The 16426-nt window shown below is 47.7% G+C and overlaps 1 protein-coding gene across 1 annotated transcript in view; it reads right to left on the reverse strand.

Moving 5' to 3' along the window:
* Nucleotides 1-1043: 1043 nt before the first annotated feature.
* The window catches only part of LOC149327536 (beta-mannosidase-like), a 201024-nt gene continuing 185641 nt past the window's right edge, over nucleotides 1044-16426 (reverse strand). The window contains exon 17 of the mRNA XM_089562649.1: nucleotides 1044-1398. Within this exon, the coding sequence (XP_089418775.1) occupies nucleotides 1066-1398 (333 nt within the window). The 3' untranslated portion in view covers nucleotides 1044-1065. The remainder of the gene's footprint in view (nucleotides 1399-16426) is intronic.

Genomic DNA, 16426 nt, shown 5'->3' on the forward strand with positions numbered 1-16426 from the left:
GTGCAGTTGCTATAGACATAATCCAGAATTTTCACACAAGGCTTTTCTACACCCTGATTCCGCAATGCCTGCATGACTCCTAAGGTTTCCACTTAGTCAAATGTTTTCTCTTAATCAATGAAGGCTATATATAGGGGTTAGTTATATTCTGCGCATTTTTCTCTCACCTCATTGATAATGCGAATGTGATCTATTGTCAAGTATATATCATGTTCGAAAGCCTGCCTGATCATTTGGTTGATTGATGTCTAAGGTTGCCATGACTCTGATAGCGATTACCTTCAAAAATAGCTGATTGGCCGATTGGTACGTAATATTTCGTGTCCTTGGCGTCCCCTTTCTTATAGTTTAAGATTATATGAGCGTCCTTCATATCTCCTGGTATGCTCGAGATCACAAGGCATTGCGCATACAGGGTGGCCAGTTTTTTTTTAGCACAATCTCCCCTCCGTCCTTCAATAGACCTGCTGTAACCTGATCCTCACCAGCTGCTTTTCGCCTTTGCATTGCTGCAAATGCTTCCTTTACTTCCTCTTTCGTTCATTATTGGTGGGATGTCTCAATGTTATGCGCTACTGTCTCTCTCAGTAGCGGAACAACTGCCGCTTCTGCGTCTCACTGACGCAAAAGGCTGCTATGCTGTTCTCGGTAATGTGCATGCTGCTTTTTAGTGGCTCCGATATGCAACTCACACGTAACATGAATGTCGGAAGTAATCGTCCTTTCGACGACGTTTGCTTACTCCAAAGCAGAGTGCGCTCCCCATGGAAACGGGACGGCACACATCGTGGCACGCTGGGGAGGTCGAGAGGGCCACCATGTGAAAGGCACAGCAGCACCGTCGAGCGGAAGGTCGAGATTGCGGAGGTTTCGGCTTCCTGCGCCGCGCCTCCGCCAGACTTGCTACTAATCCACTATGCCGCAACTGTGGTGAGCCGCTCATGTGAGAAAAAATTCTTGCCCGCATCGGCGCTCAAACTCACGGCTAATCGGTCAAAAATTCAAGTCTTTTTATTCACCCCACAATAATTTCTCAAGCATGAAACGCGTTCGAACGTTGCACAATCACTGGCCCAAGACCGCGTGCAGTCGTGCACTATTTGGCGGTTTCGTTATGTTTCGACCGCTATCTTGGGAGCCGCACTTCTTTGTGCAGTCCGCGAAAGAGTTCACAGTAAGAGCTGCTTGAAGATACGCCGCGGTGACGTTTTCACGGGTGTAGAAGTCGACAGTCGTGGTCCTGCCTTTAAGCAGGAATCCGTTGTCGGAGAAGTGGCCGCTAATGCTGTGCGCACTCAGCCACACAAATAGGGCGATATTGGACGCCTTGATTTGCACGGTGAACACCATGACACCGGGCTGCGACGGCGAAGGGTGGGGTCCGATGACAAGCGGGACCTGCGGAAGAAGTTGGCAAAAGGAATCGTTGTATTCGCATTTAACCTATACTATGAGTAAAATGTCAATTTTGTTTCTTTTTTCTCTGTCACACCCCGTATCTCCTGCATGAAGTGAAAGTGTAAACAAAGGGGCAATAGAAAGTAAGAAATTTGTGTAGCTGATCAGGTTTGACTGTACCGGTGTCATCTTGTCCATTCTTTTTTCTTGCTATGCGGCTGGTACAAGACCCATTAAACACATACGGCTTATGAAGTCGACAGTTCGACGAAAGCTCCTTTAGGGAAAAAAATTAAAGCGTGGAAATGGAGACGCCAGCCATACTTAAGAGGAAACCAAAATTTGCTGGGCGATAAAACGTGTGATGGTGAGGATAATCAGGCTAAGTAATCGCGTTTTGACCGCGGCGGCCCCGTTTCGATGGACGAGGAACGCAACAGGAGCTCGTGAGATTAAACTCATACGGCTTATGACGTCGAGAGTTCGACGAAAGCTCCTCTAGTTAGAAAAATTAAAGCGTGAAAATGGAGACGCCAACCATGCTTAAAAAAAAAACAAAATTTACAGGGCGATCAAACCTGTGATGGTGCCAATAATCAGGCTATGTAATCGCGTTTTGACCGCGGCGGCCCCGTTTCGATCGACGAGAAACGCAAAAGGAGCTCGTGAGCTGTACCACGCCAGTGCGCATTAAATAGTCCCAAGCGGTAGGATTTATCTCTAGCCCTCCACTAAGGCACCTTTTTCTTCCTCTTTCTCCTTTCAATCTCTCCTTCCTCCCTTTGTTTCGTTTTTCGAATTCCAAATGCGTCGCCATTGCCCCTTCCCAACTCTTGGCTTCTCTTGGCAACTCTTGGGCGCTTCCCCATGATTGCTTTTCGCCTACGCGAGGCGTCAAGCTCACGAGTCTTCACACACCATTTTTCAGCCTCATGCGTTGCACAGCCGCAAGCGCGACTCATCTGCCATTCCGGCACTCCGGTAGCGTCCACTGTGTCAGCGTGCTTGTTATGGCAATGGAGGAAAGAAAGTCTAGGAGAGGCTCCGGCTATCGCAGCTTCACGATAGTGTGTGCGGAAGTGTTTTAGCAGATCTACCGGAATCATTTGGCTCATTGCGCAGTGGCGTCTCTGCATCACACGTTTTTCAGCTGCCGGTGGCCTGGCGCCCCAAGAGATATTCTGCTCACAATTCTCCTCATGGTGCGTGCGCAAGTGCGTGTAAATGCGTTTAGTAGAGAATGTTCACAGCGTCCGCAGACGAGGCATAGATTGTCATCACTGATATATTGGCTGTGATTAGCCGCTTGGCAATAATGATTTTTCGTGGAGTCCAGGAAAAACACAGGGACCCCAAATTGCATTAAGGGTTTACAATGGTGTAGGATTCGAAGCTATTGACTTCTTTGCAGGAAGTGGCTGGTGGGGCCTGTGAAACCAAGGTTGCTCTTCCCGATCAACGCTCTTGCCATACACCAGATGCCACGGTTGGAAGGCAAAGGCTTCACACAAAGGAACCTGGTCTGATGACGTCCCTGCACGCTGATCTCGTCACGTCCCTCCAGCAAACGAGATTTCTCCGTTCTGGTGACGTCATTGATGAAGTCAGTGCCCGTCAGCCTATCAAGATTTTTGTGGACGAGTCTGGACGGCGCCGCTTTTTCCTTTGTTGGGGGTTGTACGCTACAGCTTAATAATTGGCTTTCAGTGGCCAGCAAAATAGTCTTTCTCGTGGTCATGTGAACACACGCCGTGCTCAGTGATAGCACGAGATGCAGTCTTCTTTCTTGGCACCGTTAAAGTGCTTCTTTAGGCTGCTTTCAAAGTTGAGAGTCTCGCTAAAGAAATGTAGTAGCAACAAGAAATACTGGATGTTGTAAACAATGGACAGTTATTTTTCTTATCGTTCACGATCTCCGCATGGTGATTCATTTATACCTGGAATATACTTTTTTGCAAGGCTGCGTTTACATGCAAGTTCAAGTGACCCAGATGAGTGCTTCGGCTAGATCCCCAACCGGCCCCACCCCTGAGCCTGACCCACCCACTCGACACCCTCACCCACACACTCTTCCACTGCCCGGCGGATCCTCCCCCCGCGGGGCCTTGAGCACCTTGTTGCACTCGGCGGACCGGGACATGGAGAAGATCGCTACGGACCGGGCCTACAACCTCATGAACCAACAAGGACTCATGTCTCAAGTGCTGTAGGGCCGTGCGGGCTCCCAAGGGCCTCCTATGTCCCCTAAACACCCTTCGATGTAATACACCTCTGTTTTGTGACCATGTCGAGCTGAGAACTAAATCACTCGAACGCCGTGCTCTTGCAATTTTCATATCAACATATAAAATGCATATGTAAGCATGAAATGCACTGAAGGAAAGGCGTAGCCTAGTGTGGAACGGTCACAGATACTGATAGACGCAATTGTCGTCGAGAGCATCCCTCATCGGCCATTTTTCTTTTTCATAGATTTTCTCCGCGGGCGACAGTGCCGCGGTGGATCAATGATTACGGCCCTCGTCTGCAGAGCCGGAGTATACGGGGTTGTACCCGACCGCGGCGGCCGTCTTTCGCTTGAGGCGAAACTCGAAAGGCGCCCGTGTGCTGTGCGATGCCAGCGCACATTAAAGACAGAACCCCAGGGGGTCGAAATTATTCCGGAGACCTCCACTACGGCACTACTTTCTTTCTTCCTTTCTTCTTCCACTCCCATCTTCCTAACTTCGCTTACGGCTCGACTCGGGCGTCCACCGAGATATGCATAGAGTTACTGCGCATTTCCTCTCTTCAAAATCAATTTAATATTTTTTTTGCAGTGCTCCCAGTTTTTCTTGCCGCCTTTTAGTGTGATGCGACTCGCACTACAAGCGCACGCCAGGACCGAAGAAGGGATGGTGCCGGTATTTTCACTTCACAGAAGGCTGCGACTGTCGCCTTGGCCGGACGTCGCCTCTCTTTATTAAATAAAATGCTGGTCACTACCCGCACCGCCGCCTCCACTCTATCGACCCACCTCTTCGAATAAGAACAAATTCAGAGGGCACTTCGGCTGTCTAAAGACCCGCAAGGCGAAAGCCTTTCCTGGCGCAGTGTTTCTTTTTTTATTATAATTTTATATTTTTGTTTTTAAAAATTTTCCTTATCTTATTTTTATTTTTCATTTTTCATTTAATTCGTTGAACCCAAGCATTCTCTAGATGCGTGGTAGCGTCTCCACTTCAAATGCCAGAGGCCCTGGTTCGATACCCACCCTCGACTTGGGTTTTCTTTTTTAAGTAGTGACGCCGAAATGCGGACACATTTGCTAACACATCTTGGTCACGACAGTATGAGGCATTAAAGGCTTTCGCCTTAAAATTAGAGCCGGCTGCTTCACGTTCTGATGGATAGCACCAGGGGGCCTGAGTCGCTGGCGCGCTGATTGCCTAGTGAAGGCAATTCAAGCGGCACTGTTGCTCCGCTTCAACAAGTCCCGCCAGCAGTGCGCGTGCGGCTCTCGGGCTGGCTCAGCCCGCCCACCACGTGCTACTACAGTGTACTAAAATAGGGCCAGTGGGTTCAGACGGCGGAGCGCGCCACTCACTGCTTAGAAGCGCGGCAGCGTAGACAGGTCCCGGATGTATGCGGCGGCGTTACAGTCGCACGGGCTGTACGGATGCGTTCGCGGTGTGTTGCGGCTGGTTGCTTGCTGAGCTCCAGCTTGCTTTCGAAGAAACGACGTATTTCGGTAGCTCGAGCTGTGTGGTGTTTTGCTGCAGTGTTCGCGAGTGAGAGTGTTGTGATCGGAGGCCCAGCCAGCGGTAGCAGGCAAGCCAGGCAGGCGCCATCGAGCTGCCGTGACCGAAAGGCGCTGTTTTTTGGAAAATACGCAAGAAATGCTGGCGTGGGGTGGGGCGCAGCTGGCGATGATGACGCCGTGAACAAAAGCAGCTAATCCCCTTCGCCGAATATGCTGAAAGCGGTGCTTCTACAGAACTGCGCTCTCCCGTGGACCGGCGGAGGAGACAGCGAACGGCGGCGGAGGCGCCAACCCATCGCCCGCTGGCCCCTGAGCAGCCCGACAAAGCGGGGGTGGGCGCGGCTAATTCGTCCTTCCCACCTTCAGTGAAGAGTTCTTCGGTGTGAGCTGCCAGCACTCGTGTCTCCCACTATCAGGGTCGTCGCATAAGGAGCCAAAGACCCTCGGGCCGGGTCAGCCCGCTGGAAACCGGAGTCCGCGACTGCAAGGCGTCAAGATTCCTCCTTGCCTGTGCGTATTTCTATGGTATGTGCGCGGTGACGTGTTGAGGGCGGAGCCCATGTAGAGCCCCAAGGCTCATTTGACGCTCGACCAGCTACGGGATTCCTTATCTACGTTCCTGGGGAATATGAACGTTATTTAAGCCGCAATGTGACGTGTGTCACAGCGCTTCTTTCCCGACTCTCCATGTCAATGTTTATTTTGTAAATATGTAAAATCTTCAAGTTTGCTAATTCTCCTGAACGCTTCCATCCGTAGTCTGCCCACCTCATCCTCATGCGGTGAAGCCCTTGGTCCCGACCCCCAAGCACATCAAGAGGCAGTGCCTAATTAAATACCAATTTACGTCTCGACTAAGTGCAGATAAGTTAGATAACTTCTTTGGAATTGCTAGGCAGTCATGCGGATCCAACGATCACTCAAAGACGTCTCACTTTTCGATCGTTGTGAATTGCCTGTCTTTTTTATAACTTGGCGAAAGCAATGCAAACAGGAAACACTCAGGTTAGTGAAAGTTTGGTCTCAATACTTCAGTCATCTGATTATTCTGACATTAAAGGGAATGTGGCGTCAATTGATGACTTAGTTGAAGCTTGAAATCTGACGCTGGTAGACCAAAGGATAAACAGTGTTCCAGCTGAGCACCGGGCTTAGGTGGAGGAAACGAGCAACGACCGCCTCATCCATTATATGGCGGGGTATGCTGCGCGGAAATTTTAAACTCGCCACAAATGTGAGGACTGCTGCCCTCTTCTTTTGCAGAACTCTAGTGTTAGTAGCAGGGTCTCAGAATTCACAGAAAGTTTTACAGGGGAGGCTTGCTGTATCCCTCCTAGTTGCTGTTTGAAGCAGGGAATATTTACAGCCTGCTTCAGCCAAGAGGAGCTGTGCAGTAACAGCATGGTCGATGTCATGATCCTCGTTAAAGCCAAGTTTGGCTATTCCATTGGGTGCAAATTGCATGCCGACGAATTTACATTAGCAGTTGTGCGCTTTTATGGCCTAAGAATGCTGCATTGTTGTGTTAAAGGACTTAATCAGTCCCGAGAAGCACGCCGAAAAAGGAAATTGCACTTGCAAGTTAGCCGCTGTTCATAGCAGGCTGGTGCATCATGTATGCTGAGACTGCTTTGCGTTTTTTGTCTAGATGCACAGCTTTATTTGGTGCATTCAAGAAGCTAACTTTAATAAAGCAATTATAAAATGAATTAAGGAATTCATTTAAGCCTATTAATTCCGCTGTAGGTATCATTCTTTAGGTTGGAGTGTACTCCCAGTGTTTTTCTCTGCTTTGACATATTGTATGCAATTCTTTAGAGATCCCTTTTACTTGGCATCTTTCCGACCTGTTTTATTGCTTTCGTAGAAATGTGTGATGCCGGTGTGTCTCAGACGCGCACGTAGCCTCACGTTCGGGAGCACTTCATGATATAAATAAAAAAATTCCTGAATAAACTGTGCAAGTGTAGTCATGGCTGGTGATTCGCGAAAACGAAAGAAAGAACGATGGAGAAATCTTTATCGCGAAAGAACGTAAATGCCATCAGGGAAGATATTTGGCTTGAGGCCATGTAGATTTTTGTCTCCTCTTCTAAAACACCGGCTGAGGAACGCATGACTACGGGTCGCTAACGCCGCGGCTACATTTTATGAATGCGAACAGAAAAAAAATGTGTGCTCCTGGAATCTGCTTCAAAACATTTACAAAGGCTTTTACTACAGTGCTACTTCTAGCTCGAGTGTTGTTTAAGCATATTAAATTCATTAGTCAATGAGCCTTCTTTTTCCCTGCGGATAATTTCTGGTTACGTGGTAGCGTGGCTCAAAATAGATTAACTCCACCGCGGTGGCTCAGTGGTTACGGCGCCTGGCTGCTGACCCGAAAGACGCGGGTTTGAACCCGGCCGCGGCGGCTGAATTTCGATGGAGGCAAAATTCTAGAAGCCCGTGTACTGTGCGATGTCAGTGCACGTTAAAGAACCCCAGGTGGCCGAAATTTCCGGTGCACTTCACTACGGCGTACCTCATAGCCTGAGTCGCTTCGGGACGTTAAACCCCAATAAACCAAGAAACCAAAATAGATTTAACGGCTTTACGCTACGATTTCGGTGTCTGCAAAAGACTTTACTGTTTGTTTTAATACATTCGTGTAAAAGGCGTTGAAATGCGCTAGAAGTACATGAATTCATTTCTTATATGAACGTGAGTTCCTGGCATGTATTGTCACACCCGCCGAGCATTTGCACGTCCATTCCACTGCGACAGAGGATGATCACAACACGAGACAACGCCCAGCGCTAGCGCTGCGCCGTCGGTTCCGTACAGCCCATGCTACTACAGCCCCATCTCAATCTTTCTTCATGAAGCGCCTCAGCGGCGAGCTCTCCCTGAACACACTGCCTTACGAACACGTTGCTGTTGACAGATCCCCGCTGTGGTGGGGGTGGAGGAAGTAGACACGAAAGGGTGAAGTAAAGGTTCGTGAAATTTAGTTTTCGTTCGGCTTCGTGTTCTGCGTTTTCCCCATCCCCGGCACGCCGACAATTAGAGGCAAAAGAATTACATGCTTATAATTTTGTTAGGCACGTGGACGACCACTTTTGCCAGATTATTAAAAACGCTCTGTCCGCTTTTTGGGTACATTTGTTTTATATTGAACAAAGCGACGAGTTTGACCACTATATAGGAAGCGAATGTGTTGCCTTTTCTGGAACTCTTAGTTAAACCCGATAGCAAGCATATTCTGTTCAGTGTTTTTGGGAAGCTCATTCGCATGGAAAAATATCTGTATTTGATATTCGCTCACCTGGCCTCCCACACGAAGTGAGTTGCCTCTTACTTATTCCAGCGAGCAGAACGCAGTTACAGAATAACAGCCCTTCAGACAAGAATCCTCGGGCAACGATCCCCCCCCGTCGCTTTTGTACCATCTGTGGAGTTACAGTACCAGTAAAACAGTAAAACGTAAAGACAGTAAAACGTACCACTATATTGTTACGTGACGACAAGCGATGAAGACAGGACTACATAACCGATGGCGATGATATGGTTTAATGATGATGATGATGATGTCCTCGGGCTGAATGGCACATACCCACGGCGGGGGATTGGCCAGGGTGCATAGCGGATACAAACGCACTCATGTACAGGGAATGGAGTATAATTAAATCTAAAATTTGGGACACAGAGCTAGAATTTGTACAATAAAATAATTCTGAGAAAGAAAAGTTGTGAATTCACATTCTAGCAGAGGAATCTACCAGATGAAATTATGTAATTGTGAATAGAATCGAACACTGGTTTCAGGGCATATCCCTTGGCGCTTGCCCCGAAGGATAAGAGAATCGGAATAGATAGAGGAAGCCCAAGCCGAGCGAGGGGGATCTCCAAGCAAATTCTACGGAGAGCAGCGAGCCGCCGGCAGGAGAGGAAAAAATGTTCTATAGACTCAATTTCGCCACAAGACTCACAAAGGTTGGATATCGAAAGCCCCGATCGGCATAAATAAAGATTTAGCCGCGGTATCCTGCAGCGCAAAAGGGTCATGGACACCTCACATTGCCTCGAACTGCACATCCGCACACTCCAAGGAAATGCCAGGTGTTGAAAATCCGCTGCAGCGAGGAGAGGCTCATGGCGCAAGGTGTGGAAACGCTGGAATCGCTGAAAGCGTGCTAGAGTCAAGAAAATAGTATTTGGGACGAAAGGTACAATAGGACCATCAAGGGCAGACTTTGCTAAAAAATCAGCCCTCTCATTAGAAACAATGCCACAGTGCCCAGGGACCCAGTGAAAGCGAACTTCTGAAACATGTGGAGGAATAAAAAATTGAAGGGAACGGCTCATAGGAGTATCACTCGAGGTTTCGAGCGCTGCCAAAACAGAAAGGTTGTCTGAGAGTATAATAACCCGAGTGATACTGCAGGGAATCCTTATTAAGGCCAACTCAATGGCCAGAAACTCAGCTACAAAAATAGGGGTATAGTCAGGGGCCCGAAATGAGTAGCTCCAATCAAGAGCCCTTGAGTAAATACCAATAGCGGCCTTTTCATTTTGCTGGGAGGCATCTGTATAGACGGCAATATGGTTAGGAAAATTGTCTAGGTACTCCTCTATGAGCCCATTTAACATATTGGCGGGCAGGTTCTTAGCATTCCTTGGGAGGATGTTGTCAAAGAAGACCGCCGTGTCAGCCCGCCTGTGGTTGACCAGTACTAAAGATCTCACTGATACAGAAATATTTGACAGCAGGGAGTTAGTGAACACCACCTGAGGGAGCTTATACCGAGGCCAGGGAGTACCAAAGAAGAGAGTTGGGTTCGTTGTAAATATAGGGTTAGCCAATCCAGGAACAGGCTCCAAAGACCTTAAAAATGTCCGCACAGTGATAAGCTCAAACCGGGAATTGAGATCAGGTATCCGCGCCTCCAAGTACAACACAGCATTAGCTACTGATTTAGGCAGACCTAAGCAAAGGCGCAGAGCGCGTCGCTCCATAACAAACAGGGGTTCACGCTTGTACTTTGGGCACCCAGAAAAGAGAACGGAGCCGAATTCAAGGATTGGCCGTACATAGGTCTTATAAAGAAGTAGGAGAGTGTCTCGTCGCATACCGAATTTTTTGTTGCTGATCCTCACCAACCGGCCGAGGGCACGCTCACCCTTAAGCGCAATGCTTCTAATGTGTGGCCGCCAGTCTAAATGCGGGTCATATATTATACCCAAGTATTTTGTTGAATCAACTTGCGGGATGAGGATAGAGTGATACGACAGAGAGATGTAAAGAGGGGTTGCTTGTGGGAAAACAAGGACGGCACACTTGTTCACATTTAAAGTTAACTTTATGCTGTCTAGCCAAACTTCCAGAGCATTTAAATACTCTTGCAGTAATTGGTACAGGATATGAATGTCTTTGGCAGAAGCGAAAAAAGCAATATCATCCGCATACACATAAACTTTGACGGCAGGGTGAATAGGGATATCACGCATTAGTATGTTAAACAATAACGGTGAAAGAACGGAGCCTTGTGGGACACCTCTAGACTGGGCGTATGTTGTAGAAGTTAACGTACCCTTAGAACAAAAGAACGCTCTATTCTTTAAGAACTCTCCTATCCACGCAAATAGGTACAAAGGAGGCTGTACATTGGCCAGTTTATGAAGCAAAATGCTGTGTTCAACGCTGTCGTAAGCCTTTGCAATATCTAAAGTAACCAGAGCTGATACCTCATTTTGCCTCATAGCAACCTTAATACGACTCTCCAAGTCTATGTGCGCGGTCCAAATCGAACACCCCCGGCGAAAGCCAATCTGAGCCTCGCTAAAACCTTGAAGACTCAGAATATGACTCGTGAGGCGGCTGAAGACTACCCGCTCTACAAGTTTAACCAAATTTGATGTGAGAGCAATCGGCCGAATATTGTCGAGATCAAAACCCTTCCCCTGCTCTTTCAGCAGTAGAATAATTTTCGCTGTTTTCCAATTTTGTGGAATCCAGGCTTTTTCCAAAGACCAGTTCACAATCTGCAAGAGGTACGGGGCAAAATCTTGCATTAGGATTTTAAGCATGCCAACAGTTACTCCGTCAATCCCAGGGGCAGCAGATTGCAGGCAATTAACTACGGACGCTAAATCCGATACAGTAACCTTAGTGAAGTCTCCACCCAAATGAAACGGAGTTGTTGGAAAGGTAGTGCGAGCTCGAAAACGCACAGCAAGGCCTTGAGCTATGGACTCTAGTATATCTTTTTCGTCCCGAGGTGGCAATACTGTGGACTGAGAGATGTGAGAAGAAGGCAGCACATGAGTACGGTCCATGAACCTATAAAGAGACTTCCGGTTGACAGGATTAGACAGATAGGTGTTCAGGCTGGCATTGTACTCATCCTTAGCCTTAGATATTGTTCTTTTAAAAGAGGCTGCAAAGAATTTGTAATTTATCCAGTTATTTGGGCACTGGTTGTGCGTTAGACTCTTCCATGCAGCTTTCCTTCGTCGATAGGCTTTTTCGCAGTCGTCATTCCACCAACTGGAAGGAGTCTTATTTACAACGCCTGACCGGACTGTAAAGACTGCTCGCCGAGAGGCGTCTAACACTGAATTTAATACCAGAGGGCCCCCGTCAGATTTATCGGAGGGGGAAACAGACGAGAGGGCCTCGCCTAGGAGGTTCTTGAACAGTGAAGTATTTATAAATTTTTGTGGCGAACCAGTCGCCCTGACTGGACTGCACGCAATAGTGAAAGTGATTGGGGCGTGGTCACTGGACGTACCGCAGTCAACTGTACACCACGAAGATACCGCTGTACCATTAACTGCTAGCGTTAAATCAATAGCTGATCGAGAATTAGCCCTCATGTAAGTTATGGCGCGACTATTGTAACAGCACATGCCGTTTGCTGACATCCAAGACCAAAGTAATTTCCCGCTAAAGTCTGATCTGAAACCCCAAATTACATGATGAGAATTGAAGTCCCCAGCTAGAACTACTCGTCTGCTGATGCGCAGTAACGCATCGAGCTCATCCGTCCTACGGACTCCTGCGGGGAAGTAGATATTTGCCACCGTAACAGGGGCGCACTGCGGAATAATGATTTCAACGGCAAGTATCTCACAATCAGGTCTCATAATTTTGTGAGACACTTTAGCTCGATGATACAGTTTCGTTGAAATCAATGTTAGTAAGCCCCCACCCCTGCCGTTTGGGCGATCATTTCTAAAAACGGAGAAATTTTTAATTGCAAATGGGCGATTAGGATTGAGCCACGACTCCTGTATTAAAATAATGTCTGGACTATGTTTTAGTATAAGCTGCTGTAAATCGGGGAAAGAAGATGATATAGAGCGACAATTCCACTGCAGAACAGATATTCCCGCCATGATTATTGCTTTAAAAACGTAGCCGCAACAGCCTCTTTCAACACATCTGTTTTCTTTGAAATTCCAGGCGAACTTTTCTTAGTCTTACCATGATGGTCAGATTTCGATGGAGAAGAGGAAGCACGACGCTTCTGAGATGGAGTAGTCATTTCAACATCTGACTCACAAGCGTTAGAGAGGGGGACTTGGTCAAAGTCATTTACATCCACGGACGTGGAGGTAGAAGGGGTGGTGGGCTGAATAGCAGCAGTGGCAGAGGAGGAAGGACAGGTAGACGAGTTGAGGTTACTTAAAGCCGATGAAGCAGCCTGCGCGGAAATGACCTGGGACAAGGCGTCACTGAACGTACTGATCATGCGGTCAAGTACGCCAGCAACAGCCTTCTCCACCGCAGCAACAACGGACTTAGTTAAGGCTGCCTCCACATCAGCAGTGGACGTGCGGGCAATACTTGCGTATGAGCACTGCCGTCTGTCAAGGCGGGCGTATGCATCAGCGCGCGAGCACCTGTCACGCTGAATAATGTCCAAGACGTTCTGCTCATCGGCACGCTTGGGGCAGGTGGGGTCGTCAGCTGTGTGATCAGAGTGGCAAAGACAGCAGCTAAGCGACTCAGAAGTGCAAATATCGTGTGCATGATCACCGCCACAAACGCGACAGCGCGTTGCGGACTTGCAAGATTTGGCACTGTGACCGAACCGCCAGCAATTCTTACACTGTAAAGGACGGGGCTGCAGTGGGTCTACACGGTACACAATAGGCCAAACTTTGATCTCGGACGGACAAGAGTACCCTGCAAATGTGGCAATAACCGACTCCGTTGGTGTTCGAGAGCCTCCAGCCTCTCTGCTGCAGCGGTAAACTGAAAGGATGCCAACACCGGCGTCATGAAAGTCTGCAAGAATTTCCCCTGGTGTAGCGGAAGGATCCACACCGCGTATAATTCCTTTTACGCAGGCTAGCTGCTCTGGAATGAATACCTTCACCGGTAGTGAGGCGAAAGAGGTGCACTGCAGCAAATCAGCAACGCAATCCAAGTGAGCCGATTTGCATAGAATTCCTCTCTTGCCAAATGGTCGCACCTCCGAAATCTCAAGATAGTGGCTGGTGGCTGCCTTCAGCTGCTCCTGGATCAATCGAGAGTTTTTTATTTTAATTACTCCATCTCCTACAGGGACCAGCGCCACAGGGATTAGCTTTACACCGTTTTGACTAAAAGATGGTAACGGCAGATTTTCAGCCGGTAAACTGGCGAACCAGGTTACCGGACCTGAGCCCGGGGAAGACATAGCCATGGCGGAAAACCTGCAAAGCCTTCGAACCTACATCCAAAGGGGGATAGACCTGGCCAAATCCCCCACTCGCGGAACGGCCTCACCAAAATTTGAAGACGGCCAGAAGACGCAGAGGCAGTCCGTGGTAGAAGCAGCTCCAACGGGGAGGAGAGGGAACAGCAGGATCAGCAGTGCACCGTTCACCCAGATGGTTTAATGGCTGCGAGCCTAGCACGAGCGCTCCTGCCCATGCCACTGCCCGCTTCGTCGTCTTCTAGTCCGTCACAATATTAAACGCCCCGGGGAAAAGCGAGGCCTTGGACCGTATTCTACGCAGGTTCAAAGAACAGTCGCCAAGTTGCCGTCAGGGGCTTTGACACAACGTAGTGAACACAAAAGAACTGCTCACAGAAATATATCCTGGCTTTGTATACAGCAGTCTAAGTTCCAGTTGCGACTACTCTGCCACAGGCTAGAAAAGTAACTTGGAGAGGCTACTAAACGACCACTGTCACATTATGAGCCTGCCGTGCTATGTATGTTCACAGCTCTTCAACATGACACGTCAATGACCCGAGAAAGACACACGAGCAGGCCTCCGAAAGAAACTTCCTCGGCTTCATGTGGGTTCTTTAAACCCCCGAATGAATAACCAACCCCTAAATCAGCGCAGTGCTTAGTCGCTTTGGGACGTTAAACCCTATAAACCAAACCAAACCAGCGCAGTGGAAATTTACCCTTGTCTACGCTCGCTGTCGGTGCCCTCTATTCAAAGGTACTTACCAATGCTTTTTTTCCTTTCATTGTGTAAAAAGCTTCGTTACGCTAATTCAACTGTATTCTTTTTTTTTGCTTTGTACTTCGGTCGGTGATCGCTTTAGCAGATTTAAAGTGTTTTTGTAGAATTAGAAACTGACTGCCATTTCTTAAAGCACGTCCACCTGACTGGTGTTTTAAGTGACTGAACTATATAGACAGCAACTAAATTGCGAAGCACGGGAGAAGTCTATCACGATATAAAAAGCAAAAACATAAATGAGAGGTCATGCTCTGCAAAAACAAAGCTTGAATGCGCAGGCAAGCAGCTGACCACCCTAGCGACGTCTTGGCTATTTTTCAAACCACTGCAAGCAAATTTCGTTGGCTATTGCAAACAGCTTTTTTTTATTCCATAATACCTTCTGCTGAACTATTGGCGCTACTGCCCCCACCGTCTTGTCCAACCCGCATCATTGTTCTTTTGTTGCTTTTCTTCTTAACAGTGGCGTGTTAAAGCGCTGTTTAAGATAAGCCAACCTTTATAAAAGTTGTTTGTAGACTGTGTACAGACTTTATTGCCTTCCTATAGAAATTTGCTTTCGTCTATTCATAGTCTAAAAATTGTCTATAGACAAAACTCTTACTCAAAGTGCACGGTCATAAATCTGTAGATTGAATATAAACTGTCTATAGAAAGTCGATAGACTTAATAGACAAAAATCTACGGACAGTTTGTAGACTATCTAAAAATATTTTTGTAAGGGAAGGCATTGCCCATTTACCTGGTCCATGTATGGCATGAGGCCCATGCGACTGGGCCACGCAAGGAGGTGTTAAGGAGGGCAGCCTGCGGTAGCTTTCCATGATGTTAACGGAGGCGGGGTTTGTATACGTCATCCACTTTCTTTTCACTCGCGCCACCTAGGATGATGTCATGGAAAGCTCCGCCGCGAATGCACTTGCCTTGCCGCACAAACTATGGTAACCTCTATCCATTAAGTAACACGGCATTCGTATTGACAGCGCAGCAAAAAGAAACCATAGGAAATTGTTGTTTGAGCTGAGGGCTCATTGGAGTTGCATTTTCTAGGTTATATTTCAGGTGTGTGAGTTACTTTTCCCACTGTGCATTGCAGGCGAGGCTCTCAACAAACAAGTCTGAATGAAGCCGTCGCAACGCACGTAACCATTTCCCATTCAAAGGCATTGTGTGGACATGACTTAAGGTCGTCATGGCTTGCTGTGCAAGTGTACGCGCTGCGCATGGAATTTTGTGGTCTTCAAACTTTACTTGCCGTAGCTTTCTAATAGACACACAGAGTGTTAGCAAAATAGGTTCGGTTTAAGGCGAGCGTCTATGTTCTACTTGAAATTTTCTTTGTGCTGCGCCCACTCGCCCTCAATATGTTTTAAAAAATTAAGTGACTACTGGTTGCGAATTTTACACAATGTCCGCTCTCCGCGAGCACATGTTACCCTTTTGAAGAAACTTGCTTTCTCGAGCTGCCGAAAAAGAAAGGAGAAAAGGCGAGAGAAGAAAGAGAAGAAAACTGAGAGAAGCGTTTTGCCTTCCTAAGTTCCTGAAGTATGTAAACGTTTTTTAACGCGTTCTGGTGTTCATGCTGTTACTCTTTCATGCAGACAGATGGGGACACAATTTCCTTAGCAGTTTTTGTGTGCTTTTTTGCATGAGTTGTTCTCACGATCGCCACAGCGTCAGCAGCGCAAATCAGATGTGGTCCAGGGTCAAGCGTTAGCTTCCGTCTAGAACAGTTCGTCCATGTTCGTAAATTATATGGATGTGGCATCCAGCCAGGTCAATTAAGTGGTTGGTTGGTTTATGGGGTTTAACGTCCCAAAGTGACTAAGGCTG

The sequence above is a fragment of the Amblyomma mixtum genome, chromosome 10, assembly GCF_055824585.1.
Source record: "Amblyomma mixtum isolate Tamu chromosome 10, ASM5582458v1, whole genome shotgun sequence".
In the NCBI taxonomy this organism is placed as follows: domain Eukaryota; kingdom Metazoa; phylum Arthropoda; class Arachnida; order Ixodida; family Ixodidae; genus Amblyomma; species Amblyomma mixtum.